Source organism: Crocodylus siamensis, chromosome 1 (assembly GCF_052110815.1).
Source record: "Crocodylus siamensis isolate JL-2025a chromosome 1, ASM5211081v1, whole genome shotgun sequence".
Classification (NCBI taxonomy): domain Eukaryota; kingdom Metazoa; phylum Chordata; order Crocodylia; family Crocodylidae; genus Crocodylus; species Crocodylus siamensis.
In genome coordinates, this window is record NC_143395.1 from 60,908,201 (window position 1) to 60,926,570 (window position 18,370).

Sequence of the window (18,370 nt, forward strand, 5' to 3'; positions counted from 1 at the left end):
TTCTCACCACAAGATGTTTTCAGATAATCATGCTGCATTGTTTTATTTCTTTGTGTATATGCTCACTTCTGAAAATCACTCGCCTCCCTGCTCCACCCCCATAACAAAAGTGGTCCATGGTGTGAATCAAGGAGTTAGAAAAAGCAAACCTCCTTGTGCTTTGTTGCAATGCATTTAAGTGCAATGGAACCCTGTCATTATTCTAATCTCAAAAAATTCTTTGGTCAAGAGAGAACTTTTGCACAGAAAAGTGATCTCAAAAGGGCAAAACTCAAAGGTCCTCCCTAAACCTAGGTGGCTCACTGGACAAGTGTTTCTAAGGTATGCTAATTTCTGTAGCAGTAGCATGCAAGGGAGTGAGGTGGCTAGAATTGCATCTAGCTTCTTTTAACTTTCATAGTCCAAAGGACAGCATACCCATTTACAGTGAATTGAATTTAATTGAACTGAGGGTGGGTCTTCAGTGTGATTCCAGAAGATTAAAGTTATTCATCTGGATTTCATAGAAATGCCATAGCTACTTAATGCTGCAACCCTGAACACAATAGGCCCCCTTCTCTTCGTCCTCCAACCCCACCCCCCCCAAAAAAAAACAAAACAAACCCACCAAAAACATAAAATCCTACTGAACAAGTTTGGTTGGTTGTTTTAGGGGGAGTAATCTTGCTTATGTGTGGAGTATTTGATATAACTTCCCCTGAAATCTAACATAGGTTAAGGTTTAAGCTGAAAACGTTGGTTTTAACAACTTTGATTCTAGCCTCTGGCATGGTTGCCACAAGTGACATGACCAGCCTCTGCGTGTGTAAGGGAGAAGGGCAAGGAGAAGAAAGGAGAACAGTAGATAGGGCAGAGGGAGCATCAAGCACAGAGTGGAAACCAGAACAGCCAATTCAGTAGGGGAGGGGGATTTAAGTGGTAATTAAGGACAGTGTGGGCTTAATTTGTGGCAAACCTGCCCAAAAAGTTGTCATCCACTGTGGGTGTTCCCAGTCCTACTGGGTATCTTCTCAATATAGAATTGATGAAGTCATAAGAGTCTGAAAATCACATATGTACAAGATACTCAGAACATATATATGGATTAGGGGGGAGCTAACAGGTCTGTATTAAACTTACTCTTAAGCAGGTAAGATAACTTTAATAACATTTTCATTTGAATTCCATTTAATTTTTGCTTTATCCTTTGAATACCCAGAACCATTTTGCTTTTACAGGAAGACAGCAGCGATGATGGCCTGGTAGATGATAACTGTAATTCAGAAATGGGACAGTGGCATCTGAAGCCCAATATCTGCAAACAGTAAGCATTATGAGGATTGGAATGAACTTTGTATCAATACTTTATAAAAACTGAATTCTGAAAACTAATGAGGACCTTTCTTTTCCCATGTTAAATATGGTAGATAGGCACTTGCTTAAAGTTAATGGGCAAGTTTAAATGAATGCTGAATCAAGGCATTAATTATGAATTACCCAAACTAATAATACTATCATAACTTTTTTACTTTTTTCATTTTATTACCAAAAATGTATCCAGATGCTTGTCTCATATTAAGAGTTTGTTTTTAATGTGTTCCTTTCCATGGTCATAATATTTCACAGTAGTAAATAGTAACTGCTGCTGTGCTTCTCTCATACATTCCTTTGTCCATTGCTGTTAAATTCAAATATATCATAAAAAACTTTGTTTCTTGGAGTGTAGATCTGCACAATATTTTTTTAACCAATCACAACTTACATAGTTTCTTTAATATGACAAAAATGCAAGCTTCCAAATTCTGATTTTTATTACTAGTGTGTCATTATAATATCCTTTTTCTTTTTTCTTCGTCTTCTAATCCTAATTGTTTTATCAGTTTCCCTTCTTTGTACTGATACTATCCTGTAAAAGGGGAAAAAAGATTCCTCTAGAGTCTCAGAAATCACAGATGCTTCTAGAATTATAGAGAAGTGAGGCTGGGAGGGACTTCAGGAGATCTAAATCTCCTGCTCAAGGCAGAATCATCCCTGTCTAAACCATCCTAGATGAGTGTTGGTCTAACTTGCTTTTAAAAACTTCCAAGGAGAGAGATTCCACAACCTCTCCAGGTAATCCGTTCCAGTACTAAACCACCTTCATAATAACTTATTCCTTACATCCAAACTAAATTTCCTTTCCTTCAGTTTGCTTCCCGTCTCTAGCAATTGCAGACAAGTCTTTGGGGTATTTTCTTCCCACCCCCTTTTCTTCTCCAAACTAAATTATCCAAACTTTTTTTTTTGTAAGTCAAGCTTCATAGTTTCATAGTTTCATAGTAGCTAGAGTCGGAAGGGACCTAGGTAGATCATCTAGTCCGACCCCCTGCCTTAGCAGGAAAGAGCACCGGGGTCAGATGACCCCGGCAAGGTGCTCATCTAACTTCCTTTTAAAAATCCCCAGGCTAGGAGCCTGCACCACTTCCCCTGGAAGCTGGTTCCAGGCCCTAGCCGCCCTGACTGTGAAGTAGCGCCTCCTAATATCTAATCTAAACTTACCCTCCGCCAGTTTGTGACCGTTATTCCTGGTCACTCCTGGCAGCGCACGGGGGAACAGGGACTCCCCCAATACCTGCTGATCCCCCCTGACCAGTTTGTAGCAGGCCACAAGGTCCCCCCTTAACCTTCTTTTGTGGAGGCTAAACAGGTTCAGGTCCCGTAGCCTCTCCTCATAAGGCCTGCCCTGCTGACCCCTGATCATACGAGTGGCCCTCCTCTGAACTCTTTCCATATTGTCCACGTCCCTCTTGAAGTGTGGTGCCCAGAACTGGACGCAGTACTCCAGCTGCGGCCCGACCAGTGCCGCATAGAGGGGGAGGATCACCTCCCTGGACCTGCTCGAGATGCATCTGTGGATGCATGACAGGGTACGGTTGGCCTTCTTGACTGCCTCCCCACACTGCCGGCCCATGTTCATCGTGGAGTCAATGACGACTCCAAGATCCTTTTCCGTCTCCGTGCTGGCAAGAGGGGAGTTCCCCAACCTGTAAGTGTGGTGCCGGTTCTTCCTCCCCATGTGCAACACCTTGCACTTATCAGTGTTAAACCCCATCCTATTCTCATCCGCCCACCGTTGCAACCTGTCAAGGTCAGCTTGTAGCCTATTGCACCCTTCTAGTGCACCCACATCCCCCCACATCTTAGTGTCATCAGCAAACTTGAACAGGGTGCTTTCTACCCCCTCATCCAAGTCACTGATGAAGATGTTGAACAGTGCGGGCCCGAGGACTGAGCCCTGCGGAACCCCACTGCCCACATCCTTCCAGGTCGAGAAGAACCCATCCACTACCACCCTCTGGGTGCGGCCCTCCAACCAGTTGGCGACCCATTTGACCGTGTGGGCATCGACACCACAGTCTCCCAGCTTTTTGATGCGGACAGGGTGAGAGACAGTGTCGAAAGCCTTCCGGAAGTCCAAAAAGACTACATCCACAGCAACCCCTGCGTCTAATGATTTGGTGACCTGATCGTAAAAGGCCGCCAGGTTGGTCTGACAAGACCTGCCACTGATGAACCCATGTTGGTTGCCCCTGAGCATGCATTCCCCCGCAAGGCCCTCCTGGATGTGTGCCAGGATAATTTTTTCAAAGAGCTTACCCGGGATTGAGGTAAGACTAACTGGCCTGTAATTTCCCGGGTCCTCTTTTTTTCCCTTTTTGAAGATAGGGACCACATTGGCCCTCTTCCAGTCCTCCGGCACCTCGCCAGAGCACCACGAGTGCTCATAGAGCCGCGCCAGGGGTCCCGCAATGACCTCGGCCAGTTCCTGTAGAACCCTAGGGTGAAGATCGTCCGGACCAGCAGACTTGAACACGTCCAGCCTCTCCAGAAGTACCCTAACTAACTCCTCGCTAACCCCTGGCCCAGGCGTGTCTCTCTCGGGGCCCGAGGGGGGCCCAGCAGGGAGGTGGCTGAACTGGTCCCTACTTAGGAAGACAGAGGCAAAGAAATCGTTAAATATGTTAGCTTTGTCATCTGGCGTGATGACTAAGTTGCCCATCATGTCCTGCAGGGGCCCCACGTTACCCGGGACCCTCTTTTTACCCCCTATGTATTTGAAGAAGGACTTCTTATTGTCCTTAATCCGGGAAGCTAGTCCTATCTCCAACTCTGCCTTGGCCCTCCTGACTGCCCCCCTACATCCTCGGGCGACTGTAACATAGTCCTTCTTGGTGATGACCCCATCTCTCCATTGGGTATATGCCTCCCTTTTAGCAGGGAGACATTCCCGGATGCTCTTAGTGAGCCATGGGGGTTTATGTGCCCTCCTGCTCCCTTTGACCCTTGTTGGGATTACCTCCCTTTGGGCATGGAGGATCGTCTCCTTAAGGAGCAACCACTCACCTTCGACATCTGATTCCCTTCCCCACTGGGTCCTCAGCGCTTCCCCAACGATCCTCCTTAGCTTGTTGAAGTCAGCCCCCCTAAAGTCTAGGGCTGTTGCCTTGCTTCCTAAGCCTCTAATATTTTTTGTTGCTTTCTTTTGGATTATTTCTAATTTGTCTACATTTTTCATTAAGTTCTCTTCCCAAAAATGGATGCAGTATTCTAAGTGTGACCTCACCAATTCTATATTTGGTAGAAGAATCACTTCTCTTGATTTGCAAGTGGCATTCCTGTTAATACAACTGTGCTGTTGCATTTTTTTTTGGAGCAGGAGCACACTGTTGGCTCACACTTGGCCTCTGATCTATTATAAGTTCCAGGTCCTTTACTGCAGTCTAGCCAGGTGTTCCCCAGTCTGTATTTATGCCTGCAGTTGTTCCATTCCACATGCAGTACTTTGCACTTGTCCTTACGGAGTTAATTTAATTAATTTTGGACTATTTTTCCCGTTTGTTAAGGTTATTCTGAATCCGTATATTGTCTTCCTGAGTATCTACAACTTCACCTAGCTTGGTGTCACCCTTAAATCTGCAAAGTATGCACTCAGTCCCATTGTCCAAATCATTAATGAAGCGAACAGTATTCAATAGTATCAGATCCAAGACAGACCCCTGGTGAACCCCATTTGAATAGCTGCTCCCAATTAGAGGTTGAGCCATTGATGAATACTCCTTAAGTGGAATGATATAACTAGTTTTGTAGCCACCTTTACAGTAGCTTCAATTAGATACTATTTCCATAACATACTAACGAGTGGCATGTGAGATGATATCAAAAGTTTTGCTGAATTCAAGGTACATCACATCACTGATTTCCCCCATCTACAAAGCCTGTCACCTTGCAATAGGAGGAAATGAGGTTCATCAAGCATAAATTACCCTTTACAAATCCATATTGGTTATTCTCGTGGATAAGGGATAAACCTTTTTTTCCCCCCTAATGAGGCTAATCATAAGCCTATATTTACAATAGTTCCTGGAACACTTAAAAATAAACAGACATGTGACGGTTCTTTTTTGAATCCTTTCATATGAACTTTAATTTAAAGGAAGAATTCAAGTTGGCCAGGTGTGATTTGCCCTTGATGAATCCATGCTGACTGTTCCTGATCACCTTTTTCTTCTTTAGACATTTAGAAATAGTTTTCTTGATGACATGCTTCATGAGATCTGTAACCCATTCTTCTACTACTAAGTTACTTATCACCTCATATATCTTTGTTTCCAACTGAAGTGGTCAAATGGTTTCTGACCTTGTTCGTGAAGCCTGAAGTAAAGAATATATTAAATACATCGGCCTTCTCTGCATCACCCATGATTTGATTGCATTCTGCATTTACTTAGGGATGTATACTTTCCTTGGTCTTTCTTTTACTTGTAATATACTTGTAGAATGCATTTTTCTTGTGTTTTATCCCCTGATACCTGTAGTCAGTTCTTGCATTGGCCTTCCTGATTTTTCTCCCTGCTTGTGCAATACTCTTACGCTACTCCCTAAAAATATGGCTGGTTTCCCACTTTTTCTAGGATTGTTTTTTGAGTTTCAGCTAATTGAAAATGCAAGCTTAATCAGGCCACAATTTTTGGAGCAATTATTTTCTTTTTTTACATCAGGATAGCCTGTTTTTTTTTCACCCTTAATATGGCCTCCTTGCAGTAAAATCAGCTCTACTTGACTCCTTTTCCCCTTCATACTTGCCTCCCAGGGGATTCTGCCCACCAGTTCCCTTAGTTTATTAGTCTGCTTTTCTGAAGTCTAGCATCTTTACTCTGCTACTCCTTTTTCCCCCGTTTCCTTAAAATATTGAACTCTTGTCTTATCATAGTCACTGTCATCACCCAATTTAACTTGTACCTCCATATTTTGAGTCAATTCCTCCCTGTGAGCAGAAAATAGAGAAAAGTCCTATCCTCCCTCCGCCCGCAATCTTTACCATGGCTTCTCCACCATCTGTACCAAACAGTTATCCCCAAAACACTCCAAAAATTTGGAGTGCATGTGCACTGCTCTTACCCTCCTAGCAGATGTTAAAGGAATTCAAGTACCCTGTGAGCACAAGGTTCTGCAATTTAAATACTTCCATTAGTTGTTGGAAAAAAACCGCACCCGCCTCACATTGTGTCAATTCCTTGTCTGTGTGAGTGCTTCTGAACCTAGCCACTACTTTCTGTACCTGTCTTTAGCTGGTTTCTGTGTATGGTAGTGTAAGAGTGATTTTGTGGCTGTGATGATCCAGAAATTCTGAGAGATGCGTTATATAAATTATCAATAAAAGATATCCTCATTATATAAATCCTAATAAATATGTACATGTGATATTATAATTTATATATAATATAATTTATATTCTTTTATTGATATCCTCAAACTGTGTAGCTGGAATAGAATTAGACAAGCTTTCAAATGCAGTACATTCTTTGCCAGGTTCTCATCTGTTTACTCCTTGCCAGAGTTCTAGAAACTGGCAGTTCAGCTAATTCTACCAGCCCTGATAGCTGGGACCAGTGAACACCCAAAACCTGGTTCCTGAGGGAATTAATTGGAAACACCTCTCGCCACAAGCCTTCCCCTACATGTCTTTGACAGGGACATGCTGGAAGCTCTGAGATCAGTTGCCTTCCCCCCTGCTTCCCCTTCCTCCCCCCAGTGTGTTCATTGGACCCTGGCTGACTTACCTTTTTGCCTAAGTGAGCCCTGCTTCCTAATTCACACTATTCTCAGTGGCTAGACTGATGAGCTGAGAGCACTTCCCTGCTTACTGCCCAAACAGCCCTCCAAATGGCAACCAAAATGAGCCCAAATCACAAAGCCCAAATCGGGCAGAGACTTAATTCGCAAATTCTTTCTCCGAATCACCAAGGCTTCTTGCTTCTCTGCCAAGCAGGAGTGAGGACACAATTCCCTTGCTGCTTCTTGCACCTTATATTTATATAGCCACTTTATGTACAGTAACAAAAGCATAATGGTGTTATGTATGTGCATTATCCAAAAATCATTTTTATACTTTGCTTATAGAAAGTAGAAATCTAGTTTGTAGGCTTTAAAAATGTACTTTGAGTTGCTGTGACTTATACTATTCACATCCATTTTTCTACCCCAGAACTAATTTGGGCCTAAGTAAAAACTTGTACTGTGGATTACTTTACCTTGATCAAGTCTATAGAAATGCACACATTACTCAATTTTAAAAGATACACGTCCTTTAATATCTTCACTTGTGACAATAAGCCTTTCCCTATTACTAACAAGCCCCTGGTGTTAAAATCTCCTTTTTTCCCTAAGGTGTGGGATTTTTTTTAATTTAATTTCTTTTCATTAATTCAAATAGCTTCAGTCTCCAGGAACATATTTTAAAAATTTAAATGTTTGAGAAAGTAGCAGACCTTGTCTGGAGGGCAGTGTTATGCACTTATACTAAACCGGTATGCTTATTACTACTAGGGACATAGTTAAAATTTTCTATTCTACTTCGAAAAACGTAACATTTTAACTCTAATATATTTTACAGTGTTGTTCTGTACTGTCCAAACTACATTTGTTTTCTGTCACTGGCAAAGGCTGTCCATTGATGAGGAGTGTAAATAATCTACAGTATTAATGCAGTCTACCTTTTGTAAAGGCTGTTTTCCCTGACTTATAAAACTATTTTTCTTTGGTTAAATTCTTTACTGCCAATAGTAGTAAAGTCCCTTTCACTTAAATGTGTATGCGATGTCAAAGAGATTCTAGTTTCCATTTATTTTTTTTCCTAGCTGCTAGAGTGTGTTTTGGGGTTTTATTTTTTTTTTTAATGAGGGTATTTTTGTGACACTTTACAGTTTAGAACAGCACACAAGTTTCTAAACATTATTCAGATACGTTACTCATTAAAAATAAGGTGTGATCTTTTCTATGCTGTCCACAGGTACATTTTAAAAGAACATAATCTGTTTCAAAAGAGTAAAAAGTTGACTAGTGTCTGTATTAAGCTGCCCTTAAATTTCCCTATATTTTTTTAATATCTTCCTTTTCCTGCAGTTCTGTGAAAGAGACCCAAATACAAAGCCAAACCATACCAAACCAAAGCAAGCACAGGTTTAATCTTTGATATAGCACAATAGTTAACATATTCCAGGAGAAATAGTGAAAGTGACTTTACACAAAGGTTGATCAAATGCATAGGTAACATACTAAAAGAAAAAGTAATCATCTTTTGTTCTTCTGCTAATTTTATGTGTAACAAGCAACTCATTTATAGAAATGTTAAATCTAGTAAATTTACTTTGTGCTTGTGCTTGTTTTCAAAGCAAGTTGCAGAATAACTTGCTCTATTTTTTGAGCATGTGTAAAATACTTGGTATCTTTAAAATTGTGTTTTTTCCTAGGCCATGCATTTTGCTTATGGACTCATTGAGAGGCCCTTCTCGATCCAATGTTGTGAAAACACTAAGGGAGTAAGTTCTAAACATCTTTTTCAGATTTTTAACAGATATTTGCAAAATTCCACAAGAAAAAATATCCTAACTTTTTTTTTTTCTATATGCCTTTTGTCTCAGATACTTGGAAGTAGAATGGGAAGTCAGGAAGGGTAGTAAAAGAAGTTTCTCCAAAGATGTTATGAAAGGTTCCAATCCAAAAGTGCCCCAACAAAACAATTTCAGTGATTGTGGAGTATACGTATTACAGTATGTGGAGAGCTTTTTTGAGGTAAGTTTCCTCACTTCTGTCACACAATTTATTTTGTAGCCTGTAGTTAAAACTATGGTGAGCATTTCTGTGAAATTGGGATTATGAATTAAAAATCCATTTGCAAGGTGAATCCATTCTATTTTGGATATGTGCCATTTGTCATGTATAGATAGACAGAAATCTCACAATATAAATGTTGGAAGGTACCAATGGTTTTAGAAAAGGTCTGAATTTTTTTTCTAGTTGCTCGTCCCTTTGAAGTAAGTGGTATAAAATCCACTGACTTTCATAAGACCACTATATGAATTTGATAAGATAAGCATTTCTTTAAAGATATGTGGGATTTTTTTGCTGTTTTTTTTTTTCTTAAACACATTTCATGACCTTGAAAAGTAAAGCCATGTGCCAACTTCCACAAGGGAAATGGGCCTGTACCAAAATATCTAAGCTGGGGAGACATGGCGGACAAGAACTCTTTGTAATATGTTCCTTTCCATGTCCCTCCGCTATACTATAGAGTCAAGTGCTGCAAATGGGGAAGAAAATGGGGACCAACAGTCAGTAAACAATTTTTAGTTTCTCTCTCATTGCAAAGTGGTTGCTATATTATGATGCGTTTAGTTTTTCTTCCTGTCATGACTTGTGAAGAAGCTTTCATTTGCCAGAGAACTGCAAATGAATGCCCTTGCCTGTAGCAGTTGTCTTGGGAATTGCAACATATTACAGGAAATAATATATAGAGGAAATGCTATTCTAAACTTGTATAACAATGCATGTTTTTCAACTTGGGCTGATTTAAAAGTCCATCAGTTTAAGTTACTAATCTATTTTAAATGACACAAAAGTCCTTTAATTGTTTCAACTATCATTCATATAGCAAGAATAAAAAAAAATAGTGGAGAGTTAACATCTCGCATCAGTCATTTGGCAAGGGCCGGAACACTTGCTAGAACAAGTGGAATTAGGAAGTATGGAGCAAGGGAGGTGATCACAAAATAGATAAATATGTTCTTTTTCCTGACGGGCAACTAAAATTTGCCTTAAATTTTTTAACCAAGTTAAAAACCCAGTTTGTTTTGAAACCCAAACCTCTTTAATAAGATAGCTACTATAAATTAGGAAACTTGCACACAGGCACTGTATTTATGGAAGTCTAAGATGACCCTGAATTTAAGATAACCCTGAATTAATCAGATATTATATATGGAAAAGTTATAAATTTGTTACCACTTCCCAGATGTAGAATCTCAGTGTGGGAGAGTTGTCTTAAATTTGTCCCTTGCCCTCCTCCCACTGCTATAGCAGAGAAAGCTGTGACTGGGAGGGTTAGGTGGTCCCCTTGCCTTCTGTTCCCCCCAACTTTTCCCCTTGCAGCTTTTCTGCCCCTTGCCCCAGCAACCCCTCCCCAGTCTGTTGCCCAGAGTGTCTGCCACTCCCTAGTCTCTGCCTCTTCCCCCTCCACCCCTCCCTTACTGTCAGGTGCTGCCTGGACTCTATTCCCCTCCCTGGAGCATAGCACGTGGAAGCTGAGCCTTTCTGGACTGCAGTAATGGTGGCACTGCTGATTGGCAGGTCAGGCAAAGGAGTTGTCATGTGCTCTGTGCCCAGGAGGTAATCCAGCCTGAGTTGGAGCCAAGCTCCACCCGACTATAAGGGAGGGGGAAAGTTGCGGGGGGAGGGGAAGGGACGGAGGGAGCAGAAGCTGGAAGAGGGTAAGCAGAGATTGTTGGGGGGGCAGGCCTCAGGTGGCTGCTGTGGGACTGATTCTGCACTGACCCAGATTCAGGGCCATAGTCAGAACTTCAGCAGCTGCTTCCCCCTCCCCCGATACATTTTTTAAGTCAACCTAAAATGAGGGGCTTTTCCCCCCATGCTGACTGGGGAGAAAAAAAACATGTCTTAGATTTAAGTAAATATGCTAATTATATCTGACCATACATTAGTTTCTGTCATTTCCAGAGATAGACACTGACCATGCCTACTGTGACATGAATTCTGAAAGCTTTCCATTTCTTATCTATCCAGGATATTGTTGCCAGATTTCATTCTAACTTTCTTTATAGTAACCTTAATTTTTATCCTTGTTTTAGAGTGTGCTCATGCCCATCTAGCCAAGTTGAATATAGAACCTGTACACAGTTTCTATCCATATTGTCTGCTTATACTTTGACATTTTTCAGAAAACCAGTAATGCACTAGAATTTGTAGTTTCACTAAATTTTAAAACTGGCTTCCAATGTTTCTACTACTGTACTATCTAAATTCTGTGTGCGTCAAGGTGGATTGATCCTGATGCTATTGTAGTGGTGTGGTGTAAGACTTTCAGAAAAAGTCAGTTTCAGCAAATCTGTTATGTTTTGCTTAGGGTAAGTAATGTATTAGAATTAAATCAGTCAAACTTTGCTTGCTCCTAAGTAAAAACAAAGCAAAAATAAATTTGCTCTGTTTGCTAAAAAGGATGAGAATTGTTTTTCCAGTAGTCGTTGCAGTGATTTTGATTCAATTGTAAAGCAAGTATTTTACATTAATCAATATCCACTAAACTTGCTACTTTCTAAAGTTGTTTTTTAATTCTAAAATATAAACAGTTTTCATAAATATTTTATGGATCACATTTTAATGTAGCCTCCATATGAATATAGAAAACTCTTTTTTCCAAGACCATAAATTGTAGAGATCCTCTTTTATAAGTAGAGGGATTTTGATGACTGTTCTAAATTTTCAGTTTGGTTCAGGTAAAAAAGTTCTCTGTGGTCTTTTAATTAGTGTCACTGTATTATAATATTCAATTGAATTCTTTCCAGAATCCCATTCTCAATTTTGAGTTACCAATGAACTTAATGGACTGGTTTCCACGACCTAGAATGAAAACTAAACGAGAAGAAATAAGAAACATAATCTTGAAGCTGCAGGAACAGCAGAACAAAGAGAAGAAGGGACAGAAAGATACGAGTCTGACAGAAAGACCTGTGCAGGAAGGAACAGAACAATTTATCAACAGCAGCTCAGACTAAATAAAAAATCTGCAGTCAAAAACTGAAGTATACTATCTTTGTCTGCCCAGACTAAAGCATTGGAGTATTCTCTGCTCAAAGTTACTTGGGAATGTTAATGCCTGTATAAATGTGTGTCATAAAATTAATAAATTCCCAAAAAGATATGTATTAAGTAAGCAAGTTTGTACATATGTTAATGAGGCCAACTTTTTCAGCATTTGTAATTATTTTTTTTCACTTGTTAGGAAGCTTTTTGTTATCTATTTCTGTTAATAGAACTTAAATAGCAACTTCTAAACATAAAGCAAATAAATAAAATATTTATAGGATGACATGGTTAACTTTTTTTTCTTTTTCAGTAAAATTGTAATGTTTAATTAATTAACACATAGGGAATGATCGGGTAACAAGGTTATGGAATTCATATTTTGACCCTGTTCAGTTATCCTTACAAGATTATTCTGATTTCAGATGAAAAATCATTTGAATGAATTACATGGTCAAGATAAACTATGGCCCTAGGGAAGGTGATTCACATCCTTACATACAATACCTAAGTGTAGACAATGTAATAGTTAAATGGGAATGCTTCAGATTTGGGGTTATGAAAAGACATGCATTACAGTTGAAACTTTGCAGTTGCTTTGTGGGGATTGAGAGGGAGAATGTTCTTTGACCAGAGATTACTATTAAAGCAGTATTATAAAAGCAATTTTAAATAAAATGATCTTAAGTGATGATATGGAATCACATTTTGTGGATCCCAATTGTTGTACAGGTGTATTTTGAGACTTTCTTCATTATAAAAATTGTATTTTGGTAAGTGTACTTGAAATAACAGATTGCCCACATTTACATTTTCTATGTTACAATTCCGAATGTTGCATTCATATGTGCTTTATCTAAGTAATGAACATTTTTTAAAAAGTGTATGATTACTATTTTTTGTAATAGTCACACAACCCCCCCAAATATCAGTGTTCATTGCTTGCTTATTTGTTTGTTCTTGGCTTTAGGTAGCATCAAACTAAGGTGTTGGAATTAATTTGTTTGGATATTTTTCATGGTGTAATCTCACTTAAAGTAATTTAAAAGTACAACATTAAATGCCAATATTTCTTGCAGTGCAGAACTACCTTGCACAGCCCCTTAATTATTAAAAAGGGTTTGATACTCAGATGAAAGAGAACCTGTCCTTGCAAGGGGTTTGTATAATTTAGCCTTTCCTTAACATAAGCCTTTTTGCAAGGAAGTTGCCTCTTTCTGTGAAAAAAGTGGTCTGCTGGAAGGGTGAGGAAAAACAAGGGTTTCCTTCTATTTGCAGAGTTTTCTCTGGATTCTTCTGCTGGGACTTGAAAGTTCTGGTTCCCTCCTTCAAAGCAAAAGAAAAGGAGATTTCAGCTCCTAAGTCCTGTGGGTCATTGGGATCAGCTTCAAGCGCAGGACCAAATCCGTCCCACAGAAGCTTGTGTTTCTACATCAGCTCCTCTGTCACTAGAGCCTGAAAGCATAGCTTCTAATGACCCATACTTCAAGAGAAATCTTGCATGGATAGTTACCTCTAACAGCCTGTCTTCAGGGTGGGTTTATCAAGGCAACATGACTGAACACGGTGGAATATAAAGCTTGGGCTGTTACCTTTTGCACAGAATTGCCTGTGGGATTTGTATGAAATGTTGATGCCCTCACTTCGTCCTTCTATGCGCTGGGGATCTGAGAGTTTGAGTACTACCCATGTCAGTTGGGGAAGATCTGGACTTCGGGATTTCCTGTTGCATACGTGTGCCAAGGAACCCTTTTGATGCATAAAATTTAAATCTATGTAGCACGCCCTTCTCCAGTCATTTTTGACTATAAGTTCAACTCCTTGCCATTGTTAGGGAAATTCTGGATTAAAAAAAAACAAGACTATGAGGATGAGAGGTTATTGAAAGAAAAACTACTTGGGAGTAAAAATTTTAGACTAGTTGTTATACAAGTGCAAATAAATCAGTGATCCAAGCGTGAGGGAGCTCTTATTGAAAGATGCAAAAACAATTACAATTTTATATATATTCCTTTTTCAATCCAGTCTTCCTCTCACTCTCTTCCCAACGATTATAAATAACATATCCTAATTTGATCAATAGAGTGTTTTCTTTTCTAACATTTTGTGGAACAGTTTTCATATTTAATGCTTTAGAGTGATTTGGTTTTCTTCTTAGGCTTGAGTTTGGAGCTTTTATCCTCCCCATTCTGAGATATAAGAATGGAAATGTGAAGAATAAAAATGTTTGGTTTATTATCATTTAATGTTTAAGATCTTGAGAGATTCAGTCATACGTTAAGCTAATACACATGTTGCATATAGGAAAACTTTTATTTTTTTAATAAAAAGTGATGTTAATAGAAAAAAATACAGAATTAAGAATGACTTATTTAAAACTTTACTGACTTGGAGTATACACACTTAGTATGTATGATTTTATGTTAAAAATATCCTTTGCTTTTACATGTTTGTCCAACGTAAAAACAGGATTTTACCATTAATTATGTGGGACCAGTTCTTCTTCAACAAAGTTCGTGTAAAAATGAATTTTCAGGTATTTATTGGGGTGTGTGGGAGGATGTGTGGGGGTGTGCGTCTTGCATCTAAAACATTCTGAAAATGTTTTTTAGATGTTGCTTTATAAGATTTAGTGTTACTTTAAAGGAGCATGACTCAGTTGTGCAGTGAAAGGTATCGAGTGGCTGACTAATTAGATGTATCTGTTGTATTGGTTTTCATGTTGGATAGAATAACAGTTAAGGATTCTTATAAAAGTTTTATCTTAGCATAAAAAATGCATGCCTCTGGTAAACATTTGCTGGATAGCTGCAGAAGCAGAGGAGACATCTAAGCATTCTCTTGTGACACACTTATTTTTCTTGCCCAAGCAGCCACATGCACATTTTTTAAAACATCAAAGACCAGAAGAAAGAACAGCTTTGTTAATCTGCAACAGGGAGAAATGACTGGTCTCCTCCCAATTTTAAGAAATCAATCTCAAAGGATTCAGTGAAGAAATAACAAACACTTTTCCGTTTACACAAAGAAAAATGCACTGCTGCTGGGATTTTAATTTTATATTAAGCTATAAAGAAAGAACCAGAAACCTTTGCATTTTGAGGTCATGGATCTGTTTAAATCTTCATTTTAGTATTTTAAAAACTTGAGTAAAGAAACATTTTTCTGTTCAACAAGTGCTACAATTTGCATTATTGGTGCAAATCTTGTTTCTCAAAATAAGTTTAAGTTGGCATTAACGTACTTTCAGCAGCTGTGTTCATAACTATATTTAATTTGATTATATAATATTTAATGTTTTAACATGTTAATGGACTACGTATGTAAAGGTGCCTGTGTTTTGAAGTCTCGTTAAGAAGACCTTGTTTTTTTGGCATGAAAAAATACCTTTTGGAAACAATATACAGAAATTGAGGAAGCCCTAAAACTGTCACACTGCCTGAAAAATGATTTTGGGTTATTCGAGCCATTTAGACCTAACCTGTTTTAGTGCAGTTACATTTTGGAAAATGACTGTGATGTGCTCATGCTCACTTCCTCCTCCCCCCTGTTTAGGAGAAGGCTGGTTTTGCTTTGGTTGCAGACACATGCCAACTCCTGGTAACAAAAGACAACTCTGCTGGGCTTCAAAGACTCCATATCCAGGTGGCGCCATGTACTCACCCCAACATGTATTCTTAATAGTTGAGCTGTTCTTTTTTTCTCATAAGCTTCATAAATGATGGTGTCAGAGTTAACTATGCTGTTCATAATGCATGAGGCTTAATATAATCTGCATATGATTTTCTAAGTAACTGGAAACTTATGAGCTTAACATTAGCAAAGATCATTTCATTGTTATCTTTGTAAAGGATTAGAATGTATTTTCTTTAGAAATGATTCTATGAATAAAAAAGAAGAAAGTACATGCTTTATGGAGAAAGAGGAGTAGTAAAAAAAAAAAACAAACCTTAATAAATCACTACCTATTTACAGAGATACAAAATAAGGAGCTTGATCTCTTCTGTTTTTCATCTTTTTTCTCCTCCTCCCTTATTTATCTTGAATTTAGATTTTTTTTTTTCCTTTATGGATGGGCAAGGGTGGGAGAGAAGGATGGATGATTTCCTGAAAACATGAAATAGTACTCTTCTAAGTAAGAGTACACCGTTCATTTCCCTTCAGTCAAATGTTCAATTTTATTTTCCAAAGATGAGAGAGAGAGGTTTTAATCATTAGCAAGGTCCACTTGCACTAATCAAAGATGCATTTATAATGGACATTTCAATATGAAATGTCCCAATAATGTCCATTTTGTGTGTTTTCAAGCCTTGCTTTATTTCATGCATCAGGATCTATACTTCCATACTTGCTTTGGTAAAGTCTACACCATAGGTCAGAGCCTCAGCTTCTGTAGTTCCTTTGAGGGAAGTCAAGCCAAGGTACTTTGCATCAGCTGAGAAGCAAGCCCTATCCCTCTTGACAAGAAATAGCCTGAAAAATAATAGAGTGGTTAGAATAATTTTAAGCTCAACATCTACACGATTTAATAGTCCTCAATACAAAAATCAAAACAAGGCTTTTACCCTGTGATTTAAACTAAGTGCAGTATACATATATATACTATATTAACGGGAATACGAACAGTTTTTATGCTGCTGTACTAATGCTTGTCAGTAGCATATAACAATTTACTGTAACTAATTTTGACACACGTTACCTTCCTTGTAACAAACTTCAATTCTTTAAGACTGACAACTAGAAAAATATTTTTTCTAATTGATAACTCATTAAACGCACCCAATTCTTATGTGCATAGAATAAGTTAGTGTTGTAGTAGGATATGATTTGAAAGGATAGAGCAGTTTACATTTCCAAGCATAAACAGTATAATTGGAGGAGCAGCTACAGAAAAGTTTGGCTGGGAGTCTGAAACTGGCAGGATGAGCTGAATATTAATATAAATAGTGGGCTGAAAAAGGCCAGAATAATCACTTTAGTTCTAATGAACATCCCACATTGCTTCAGGACTGGAACTTCAAAATAAATACTATATACTAACAATTTGTCAGATAGTACAAGGACAATAAAGTAGGCTAAAACTAAAGGAACACTGAGAACATGACATCATTTAGTTGTGCCTCTAATGGAAAATGGAACTAAATATAGGGCCATGGGTGTGCAAGAATGTAAATGAAAGGAATCTGTAACTTGAAAAAAAGTGTTTACTTGATTCTGGGAGTTAAACAGCTGGTCTTCTAAACTACAATAAATCAATATTGTAACATAATCTGTCTAAATGGCAAGAGGGCAAGAAAGGGCTGTGAGAAGATATACAAATGCTACATCCCAGCTGATGGGCCACTGGAAACTTCCGGACTACAAAAACATTGCATACAAAAACCAAATGAAAAATCCTAAAATGTTCTGGTTGCAAAGTCAAGCAATCATAAATGAAGAGGGCTGTAATTAAGGCTGCAATTAAGTTGTATGAATGGATTGTGATGGAATCTAACTATACAGTCACATACTATATTTTCGATGAAACCCCTGCTTTGGTCAATGCAAAATGGATGGTACATATTGAATGTGCAGTTATTCAATATTTCATTTCATCCTCATTCTCCGTGTGGCTTCAGGCTGCAGTTACTGCATACTATTCAGCCCCTGCAGATTAACTTTCTCATGACTTTTCATGGTGTTTATCGCTAGTCTGCTTGCTTCATAACCATTTTTCTGTCATTACTTTTACTGCTTCTTTGAGGGGCCGTTGGTTGTTCACATTTTTCCAAATAGGAAAACATGGGGTAAAAAATGTACTCAAACTTTGGGTGCCAAATTAAATATGTCTATGGCCTAATTTTCAGATGTGTTGGGCAGGTCTACATTTGCATTAATGCACTCTTTCTAATGCCCATTAAATTTACTGCCTCCAATGTGAGGTACTATATTCCTGCACATTAGGCTGTGCTAATGCACAGTAGTGCATTGGCAGGCTTTTTTAGTGACTGCACAGTGGCCCATCTTAATTGTGCATTAGCATAACGTCACAACTTTTTACATGGTGCTTTATTGCACAGTTAGCCTACTGCACATTCAAGTCCAAGTATAGATGTGCCTGTTAGCTTTTTTTGGCACTTCGTTTGTTCAGAGCACAACTCTGATTTATCTCAGGTGTTCTTGGGAGTGTTTAGTACTTCAGCAGTTCAAATCTCAAGCTAGGCACAATCCCTGAGCCCAACAGTTGTGCCTCTTGCTATGCCACATGTATGGCAGG

At 38.7% G+C, this 18,370-nt stretch overlaps 1 protein-coding gene across 7 annotated transcripts in view; it reads left to right on the plus strand.

Moving 5' to 3' along the window:
- The window catches only part of SENP6 (SUMO specific peptidase 6), a 134,382-nt gene extending 118,293 nt beyond the window's left edge, over nt 1–16,089 (plus strand). For all 7 annotated transcript variants that reach the window (XM_090035214.1, XM_090035160.1, XM_090035194.1 and 4 more), the window contains 4 exons: nt 1,218–1,303; nt 8,769–8,837; nt 8,940–9,090; nt 11,877–16,089. In XM_090035214.1, the coding sequence (XP_089891340.1) occupies nt 1,218–1,303; nt 8,769–8,837; nt 8,940–9,090; nt 11,877–12,086 (516 nt within the window). In that variant the 3' untranslated portion in view covers nt 12,087–16,089. The remainder of the gene's footprint in view (nt 1–1,217; nt 1,304–8,768; nt 8,838–8,939; nt 9,091–11,876) is intronic.
- Nucleotides 16,090–18,370: the final 2,281 nt, after the last annotated feature.